At 43.6% G+C, this 9,468-nt stretch overlaps 1 protein-coding gene across 1 annotated transcript in view; it reads right to left on the minus strand.

The window, feature by feature from the left end:
• Positions 1-8,115, minus strand: part of UBXN7 (UBX domain protein 7) — a 91,805-nt gene extending 83,690 nt beyond the window's left edge. Inside the window, exon 1 of the mRNA XM_066241848.1 lies at positions 7,963-8,115. Coding sequence (XP_066097945.1) covers positions 7,963-8,035 — 73 coding nt within the window. The 5' untranslated portion in view covers positions 8,036-8,115. The remainder of the gene's footprint in view (positions 1-7,962) is intronic.
• Positions 8,116-9,468: the final 1,353 nt, after the last annotated feature.

Consider the following 9,468-nt stretch of genomic DNA (forward strand, 5'->3'; position numbering starts at 1 on the left):
TGGTTCTCAAAGTGTGCACCCTAGAAGATTTCCAGGTGCGCCCTATGGTATTCCAGAGAAATATGTGCCTGTTGGGGACCAAAAAACCAACAGGGTTTTTGGAGTTTAGATTTTTGGGGGACAGAAGTGTGGGGAATTGGCTGTAAGCTGACAGTCTGCCCAACCCCCACCTCATTTGCCTGATTAGGTTGCAAAAGGCTGTTAAACTGTGGTGCTGGATTGTTTACACTACCCCCCATGTTCCCTGGAAAGACTGGAGACAAGTTTCTTCTATCCTTTGTTTGGTATAAAGTTAAGATGGTATGTACGGTGGGGGTTTTCTGCACTCAACACAATTAAGAGTAAAAAGAGAGGAATTCTTCAATGTATTGACAAGGAAATGAGAGTTTGCCTTTCAAATATATGCCCAAACATTGAAGAAATTGCTAGGGCACATCAGGCTCATGTTTCTCATAAACACAAGAATGAAAAAACTCAACACATTCGTGCCGGGACCTGCTGAATTTACTAAATCTTACTAAGAATGTATTTATATATATAAAAAGATAACTTTTTTAAAAATTTTTTAACCCCGTTTTTTACGAATTCTAAAAAGCATAACAAAAAATGTAACACAAAAATGTTTTTTAATGTCAGAATAAATTTAATTTTTTCATATTTATTTCATTTAATTACCATAAAAGCACACTTGGACTTTATTTTTTTAATATTTGACTTAATTATTATAACATATTTCTCAGAAATTTGTATATAGTGCACCTACAATTATTTGTAGGACTTTAAATGCACCTCGACTTCAAAAGTTTGAGAACCACTGCACTACACTCTCCCCTGGTAAGCTGCCATCCACTTTTAAAGTTTCTATTGCCATCAATATGACTGACTCCTCAGATGTCACTCCTTCCAGAAGCAAATATCCATTTGCTTATTGAACAGCTCCAATTGGAAGTCCCACAGGTAGCAACTAACCTAATAGAACTAATAATCTACACAAACTTCTAGTCCACACCTTCACAAATAGCAGCATTATGTACCTACATATTCAAAAACCGATTCCTAAGCTTCACTCTTGACTCCTCTGATTTCTTCCCATATCTTTCAGATTCCACTTCTCTGACACTAACATATTTCAAAATATCAAGTGTTTGTCCTGGACTAACACAACAGTCTTCTAATGATCTATGCCTACCTTTTCTCCACTATGGCCAAGTAGATCTTTCTAAAAAATCCAAATTTGATTATGTCACTTCCCTAATTAAAACTTCATTGATTCCCACTACACTCAGAACAAATCCAAGATTTCTTAGCATGGGTTATAAGGCCCTTTCTAATCTGGCACCCAATTAATCTATCAGCTGCATTTATTACATCTCCCACTAGCTATGCTCTGTTCATCTGGAATTACCAATTCTTGAACCTATTGTCTCTGCTTTCTTGTCTCTATGTGTATAAGTCTGTCCCTAACTCCTCCGGGCCTTTTCACATGTCCCTCCTGCTACAAACATCTCTAGATTTTATCTAAGAAATTATTTCCTCTGCCTGCTCTCCCTCCCAGGAGTGTGTGCATGCCTTTACCTTCCCATTCTTCTTCCCCTTCAGGTGTGCATCTCCTAAGCTCTAAAGAACCCCACAACACTTGCAACCAGGGGAGCACTGGGCAGTGGCAGTTCATTCCAGGCTAACCCTCTGAACCTGTCCTGACAAGGCCCCTTTCTCCGACTTTCCAACAAGCCAAAGCAGTCCAGCCTGGGCTCATTTCTTTCCCATAACATTTCTAGAGAGCCAAAGCTGCCCAATCTAAGCTCTCTTCTGTTGCTTCTTCTGTCCTAACCCCTCCTTACTGAACTGTCCCCAGCTTTAAGAACATATTCTCAAAAGTAAAAAAAAAAAATTTTTAAGCGAGAGTGACAGAGAGAGGGACCAATAGTGACTGACAGACAGACAGGAAGGGAGAACGGTAAGCAGCATCAACTCATAGTTGTGGCACCTTAGTTGTTCATTGAGTAGTTTCTCATATGTGCCTTTACTAGGGGGCTGCAGCCAAGCCAGTGGCCCCTTGCTCAAGCCAGCAACCTTGTGTTTCAAGTCAGTGACCTCACGCTCAAGCCAGATGAGGCCACACAAGAGCCAGGGACCTCGGGGTTTCAAACCTGGGTCCTCTGTGTCCCAGGCTGATGCTCTATCCACTGCGCCACCGTCTGGTCAAGCAAAGAAAAAGTTTTTTTAATTAAATTATTTCTTCTGAGGAGCCTTTCTTGACCTCTTGCTTCTATGATCCATAATAGCTCCTGATCATTCCCCAATGTTATTACCATACTGATGTATAAGTCTGTATTCCCATTAACTTTGAAGCTTTTTGAGGCCATACACCCTATTCTGTTCATGGCATTATCTCCTGGATCTGAACAATGCCTGGCACATAGCAGTTTATTAATAAATACTGAATTAATAAGATTCCATTCACAGCTCAAAAAAATTATTACCTCCCTAAATTTCTGTTGAAACTTCATTATTACCTTTTGAAATAGATCTTAAAATTCCAATAGTTTTTTACATCTCGAACACTTGCTGACAGAGAACTTAATGCATTTTAATACTAACTCAAGGGAAACGTATTGTAGAAAATACTATGAATGGAAATTGACCACAAAGCCAAATACTATACACACCAGTTTCTAACTTCTAAAACAAATATTCATTGATTCAACAAATTTAGAGAAATACTAAACTAAGGTCTTCTTTCCAACTAAGGTTCTATACTTTCATTAAGAATGTAAATGTGGGCCCTGGCCGGTTGGCTCCGCGGTAGAGCGTTGGCCTGGCGTGCGGGGGACCTAGGTTCGATTCCCGGCCAGGGCACATAGGAGAAGCGCCCATTTGCTTCTCCACACCCCCTCCTTCCTCTCTGTCTCTCTCTTCCCCTCCCGCAGCCAAGGCTCCATTGGAGCAAAGATGGCCCAGGCGCTGGGGATGGCTCCCTGGCCTCTGCCCCAGGCACTAGAGTGGCTCTGGTCGTGGCAGAGCAACGCCCAGGAGGGGCAGAGGTGGATCCCGGTTGGGCGCATGCGGGAGTCTGTCTGTCTGTCTCTCCCCGTTTCCAGCTTCAGAAAAAATACAAAAAAAAAAAAAGAACGTAAATGTGCCTGACCAGGAGGTGGCGTAGCATCGAACTGGGATGTAGAGGACTCAGATTCGAGACCCCGAGATCGCCAGCTTGAGTGCAGGCTCATCTGGTTTGAGCAAGGCTCACCAGCTTGAGCCCAAGTTTACTGGCTTGAGCAAGGGGTCACTCAGACTGCTGTAGCCTCCCAGTCAAGGCACATATGAAAAAGCAATCAATGAACAACTAAAGTGCCACAATGAAGAACTGATGCTTCTCATCTCTCTCCCTTCCTGTCTATCTCTATCTGTCCCTCTCTCTGACTCTGTCTCTGTCACAAAAAAACAACAACAACAACAAAAAAAGAATGGGAATGCACCTGAGCTATGGTGGTGCAGTGAATAAAGCGTCCACCTGGAACGCTGAGGTCACAGGTTCAAATCCCTATGCTTGCCAGGTCAAAGCACATTTAGGAAGCAACTACCACAATAGATGCTTCCCACTTTACCCCAATTTTTTCTCACTCTCCCTCTCTTTCTATCTCTCTCCCCCAATCTCCAAAACTCAATAAATAAAATCTAAAAAAAAAAAAAAGTGAATGCCTACTATGCACAAAGCTTTAGAATTGTACTAGCAAACTCTTCTCAGAGTATTTTCTATTCCCTCACATTCTGTCCTTACCTTCTGATTTTCTGTTTATTTTACCTATTGTATAGTGTCTATGTATCCCTTATCTCAAAAATTATTGTGACTACATCTGTGCATTTTGTGCATGTATGGCTGGATGTCAGCCCGAATTCATGATAATGTGTAATGCCATGGTTCAAACATTTTTTAAAATTGTACTTTGGAGCCCTGGCCGGTTGGCTCAGCGGTAGAGTGTCGGCCTGGCGTGCGGGGGACCCGGGTTCGATTCCCGGCCAGGGCACATAGGAGAAGCGCCCATTGCTTCTCCACCGCCACCCTCCTTCCTCTCTGTCTCTCTCTTCCCCTCCCGCAGCCAAGGCTCCATTGGAGCAAAGATGGCCCGGGCGCTGGGGATGGCTCCTTGGCCTCTGCCCCAGGCGTTAGAGTGGCTCTGGTCACGGCAGAGCGACGCCCCGGAGGGGCAGAGCATCGCCCCCTGATGGGCAGAGCGTTGCCCCTGGTGGGCGTGCTGGGTGGATCCTGGTCAGGTGCATGCGGGAGTCTGTCTGTCTCTCCCCGTTTCCAGCTTCAGAAAAAATACAAAAAAAAAAAAAAATGTACTTTGGAATTACCTTCAGACCCAGTAGCACACTCTTTCCTCATATTTTGGGAATTGATATTACTTATCTATCTATCTATATCTATATATTTATATATGACTTTTGAAAAGCAGTCAGCAGTCATTCAAGGCTATATATGATGAATATCAAGGGAGATCAAATAGTAATATTATAAAATGTTATAGACTAGAAAGTAACAGGACTGGTATTCTGTGTAACTTCAAAAGATCTTAATAACATCAATGGTAAAGTTATACAGCTTCTCAATGTGATTACTTCAGAGACCATCATTTCCCTTGGCTACTTGTTTATCAGAGTTTGTTCATGGAAGAAAAGTTATGATATAATGTTAACTAAAAAGATAAAAACAAACAAAAACATTCAAAATTCTAAATTATGTATAATATGATTCACAATGTAAAAGAAAAAAGTAAAAATAAAAAAATGTTAACAAGAATTGGAAAATAAAATGTAAAATAATGTGAATAGATTAGTTTGTACTTTTTCCAAAAGTACATATTTTATGTTGCTTTTTAATATATTTTTTAAAAAATCATAAGTCATTGGCCCTGGGCTGGTTGGCCTGGTAGTACAGCTTCGGCCCAGCATAGAATGGCTCCGGTTGCAACAGAGCAACACCCCAGATGGGCAGAGCATCGCCCCCTAGTGGGCATGCCAGGTGGATCCCGGTCAGGCGCATGCAGGTGTCTGTCTCTCTGCCTCCCTGCTTCTCACTTCAGAAAAATACGAAAAAACAAAAAATCAGTCATTACTTCATTCTCACATATTATACAGAGGAAGTTTTATTCTATTTAGTGAAAAATAAGACTCTTCTTTCAACTGTCTGTTCATTTTTTTTTTAGATTTTATTTATTGATTTTTAGAGAGAGGAGAGAGAAGGAAGAGAGGAAGAGAGAGAAAGAGAAAGAGAAGATGGGAGAGAAGTGGGAAGCATCAACTCGTAGTAGCTGCTTCCTGTATGTGCTTTGACAAAGCAAGCCCAGGGTTTTGAACCTGTAACCTCAGCGTTCTAGGTCGATGTTTCATCCACTGTGCCATCACAGGCCAAGCTATTCTATTGCTAAATGCCAAAGAAAAGGTAAGACTCACATTTTTCTTTTTCTTTCTTTTTTTTTTTTTTTTGTATTTTTCTGAAGTTGGAAAAAGGGAGGCAGTCAGACTCCTGCATGCGCCCAACCGGGATCCACCCGGCATGCTCACCAGGGGGCGATGCTCTGCCCATCTGGGGCGTCACTCTGTTGCAACCAGAGCCATTCTAGCACCCAGTCCAACCTTGCTCCAATGGAGCCTTGGCTGCGGGAGGGAAAGAGAGAGACAGAGAGGAAGGAGAGGGGGAGGGGTGGAGAAGCAGATGGGCGCTTTTCCTGTGTGCCCTGGCGGGGAATCGAACCTGGGACTCCTGCACGCCAGACCGACGCTCTACCACTGAGCCAACCAGCCAGGGCAAGACTCACATTTTTGATAATACATTGCTTTTACCAGAATGGTGAGTTTCCACATAAGTAAAATCTTTCTAAATCAGAGAATAAGCTCTTGTCAGTTTAATTCATCAAGCAATGAATAAATATAAAATGTCCTTTTACCATAAATACTACAATGTAAAATATATTTGGAAAAAAACTGCAAATTTTATTTTAAGATACATGAAAAAGACTAATGGGTCAATCATGTTTCTAATAGTTAATTGCTATTTGTAAAAAAAAAAAAAAGAGAAAAATCCCAAAAATTATTAATAAACATTTAGAATACATTAAGAACCATCTAAGGTATTTTCCCTTTGAGACTTCCAGATACCATGGGCTACTGAGGATCTCCAACTTGACTCAAAAGTAGAAAGGCCTTTGACCAAGAAATAAAGTAATTAAGTGAGTCATTTCATCTCATCACACTCTGGATTTTACCTATAACTAACAAAAATGTTGTATCAGAAAAAAATGTGACAGTAAAACAATCCAAGTTCCTGAAGGGGTGGTAGTTAGCATCAAAACTGAAATTAAACAGGTAGCATATTAAACCACCTCTAAAAAATCTGAATAAAAAACTAATAATCTTCACTATCTGATTCACTACAAAGACTTTTCTATATAAACATAATCAGCAATATTAACATATGCACAATAATTTTCTAATTTTCCTAATTAACAACCCTTAGCCATTGGGAAATGCACTACATCTTTAACATAACAGTCCAATCACAAAAGTTTAAAAATATTAAGAAACGTTATTATTCCACTCCTCAACCCAATTTGATTACAAACTTTACCAACTTTGACGTGATGTTTCATGCCCACAAGCTAATGCATCACTTAGCTATTATTACAGAGCAAAATATACAACTAGTTTTAATTATAAAACAGCAGCGTGCATATAACCTGCAGTAGTTAAAACGATGTAAAATTTTACTTAACCAGATATTGTATGTCAGACACTACGTACATAACAGTGGAAACATTGTCTGAATCTAACAAACTATTAGATAAAGTATAGAACTGCTAAGGGAGGTAACTAACACTCTGACCTCCCTTCCAAAATGACAAACTAGAACAGCAAAATTATACTCAGCACATGGAGTACACTTCTCTCAAATCACTCCACAGAGAACTTCATCATTTGCTCCGCCCTCTAATAACTCATGCAAAAAAAGTTCAGCACCATCAGAGAGAAACAAGTCATAGAGAATTCACAGAATAGCTTAGGGCCTTTCCTCCAGGCGGTTAGAGGTTCTGAGTGTGCCCTTCGCAGGGGTCCAAAGGAAAAGAAAAACCGAGGGTTTAGGGGACACTGACATGCAGAAACGGGTTTTCTCTCAGAGAAGTTTCTGCCGCCATCCCTTTTTTATCAGCAGGAGGCCCGGGCGCCATGGTCTGTCTTTATGATTTTATTATGGGGAGGTGGGAAACGCCACCCAAGATTCCTCCAGGCCTTCTTTATTAAGGTGTGAAGGGGGGGTCCCCCCTCATTCTTCTCTTAAAATCTCAGTCTTGAAAGTACTGCTCAGCACCTCCCCCCTATCTGGCGGCCCATCCCGCGGGATCGGTGAAGGCGCTGCCGAACCCACCAGCCTAGCCGTTAAGGCGGGAGGGCCCGATCACGCCAGGGCCACAGCGACGGCTCCGAGGGGCCCAGAAAAGGGAAGGGCAGGCCAGGGACAGGGAGAGAACGACCTGGCCGAGGAAGAAAGGGAAAAAGAGGAGAGGGGATGCAGTGCACCCCAGGAATATACGGAGAAGAGGTGATGATAAAGGAGGAGGAGGGCGGTGGCCCGGGTGCGGCCCCCCACCTCTCGCGCCCCTAGGTCCCTGGGCCGGCAGGGGCGAATGGGCTCGGCCCATTTCCCAGGTGTGGGATGACAGGGGGTAGGGGGCGTCCCTCCACACTAAAAGGAAACCGAGAACGAGGGTTTGGGGTGCGCGGGGGGCAGTCTGCCGCCTGAACCCGGAGACCCGACGCCGTCGTTGCCTGTTCCTCAGAAGAGAAGACGGGAGCTATGGGTAAAGCCCGAGGAAGAATGCAAGAAGGTAAGGGAAAGCCCGGGACAGACCGGCCGCCCGCCCCAGACCCCACTTTCCACCTTCCGGTAACCGCGTCTCTTACCGGTGATGGCGGTGAACTGCTGAATTAACCCCTTCACCGCCGAGGACGCCGCGGAGCCCCCGTGGGCAGCCATCTTACCGCCGCCGCCGCTGCCGCCGAACAACAACACAGACACACACGGACCGCCCTCCCCCACCTCGCCGCGCGGTCTGCGCAGGCTCATTGACCAATACCAAGCTCCGCCCCTCAGGCCCCGCCCCCCCGCGACGGTCGACGCAGGCGCGTTTCCAGACCAGTCCGAGTGTAGTCTCTGCTCTCCTGGTTGGCTGTTCGGTTGCTTCTGCAACTGCATCCTTTCTTGCAACCTGTGGTCCCTTGATCTCCAAGCTCCCAGGCCGTTCTCATAGACTCGATATCGATTTCTGATTTCCGAAGGAAGCTTCAGGCTTTGCATGTAGCAAGCTCTTTGCGTTTCAGTTTCACGAGCTTTATTGACAGCCCCAACTGCGATGACAATTATTTTTTTTTGCAGTTCTGTAGTCTTCTGCTAGATATCTGTAGCTCCCATCAAAATACAAATTCTACATATTACTGAAGCAACTTTCGCCCAATCGCTAATTGGTTAGCTAACCTAGTGCAGCAGTCCATCCAACAGAAGTGAAATACAGTACCAGAAACGTTCCTACCAATAAAGCATTGGTTGCGGAGTCTGACACATGGTTTTAATAAACTATTGTTAAGTCCACTTTCCTTCAGTAAATTTGTCAACATATGTCTCCCCTCGAGGTTTCACTTAGTTTCCTTACCTACAAAACGAGGAGGTGTCATTTATGTAAACAGAAAATGTGTATATGTATATACAGTAGAGGAAAGAAATGTATAGAAAGGGTACTGGAAAGGTGTCCTCAAAATAATAATGGTTAGCCCTTAGAGAGGGAGGCAATAGGAAACATGATGAAAAGTGACTTTAAGGAGTATTCTTTATTTTTAAACAATGATAATGTTAGTATTTTACCTACATAATTTAATATTTTTAAAAAACAGTAATGGTGTTTTTTTTCTTTCTTTATACTTTAAATTTCATTTTCCTGAAGTGAGAAGTGGGGAGGCAGAGAGACAGACTTACGCATGCACCGGACTGGGATCTACCAGGCATGCCCACTAGGGAGCTATGCTCTGCCCATTTGGGGCGTTGCTCCTTTGCGGCCGGAGCCATTCTAGCACCTGAGGCAGAGGCCATGGAGCCATCCTCAGCACCCGGGACAACTTTGCTCCAGTGGAGCCTTGGCTGCGGGAGGGGAAGAGAAAGAGCAAAAAGAGAGGGGGAAGGGTGGAGAAACAGATGGGTGCTTCTCCTGTGTGCCCTGGCCAGGAATCAAACCTGGGACTTTCACATGTCAGGCTGGTGCTCTACCACTGAGCCAACCGGCCAGGGCCTATAAAAAACAGTAATGGGGTACATTCAAATCTGGTCATCCCTCACCCTGAAAATAAAGTTAAAGAGACTCAATTTAGGTTCTAGCCTCCCACTGCCCACCCTACCTACATATTTTGCATCTATATGTG

This window comes from Saccopteryx bilineata, chromosome 8, assembly GCF_036850765.1.
Source record: "Saccopteryx bilineata isolate mSacBil1 chromosome 8, mSacBil1_pri_phased_curated, whole genome shotgun sequence".
Lineage (NCBI taxonomy): Eukaryota > Metazoa > Chordata > Mammalia > Chiroptera > Emballonuridae > Saccopteryx > Saccopteryx bilineata.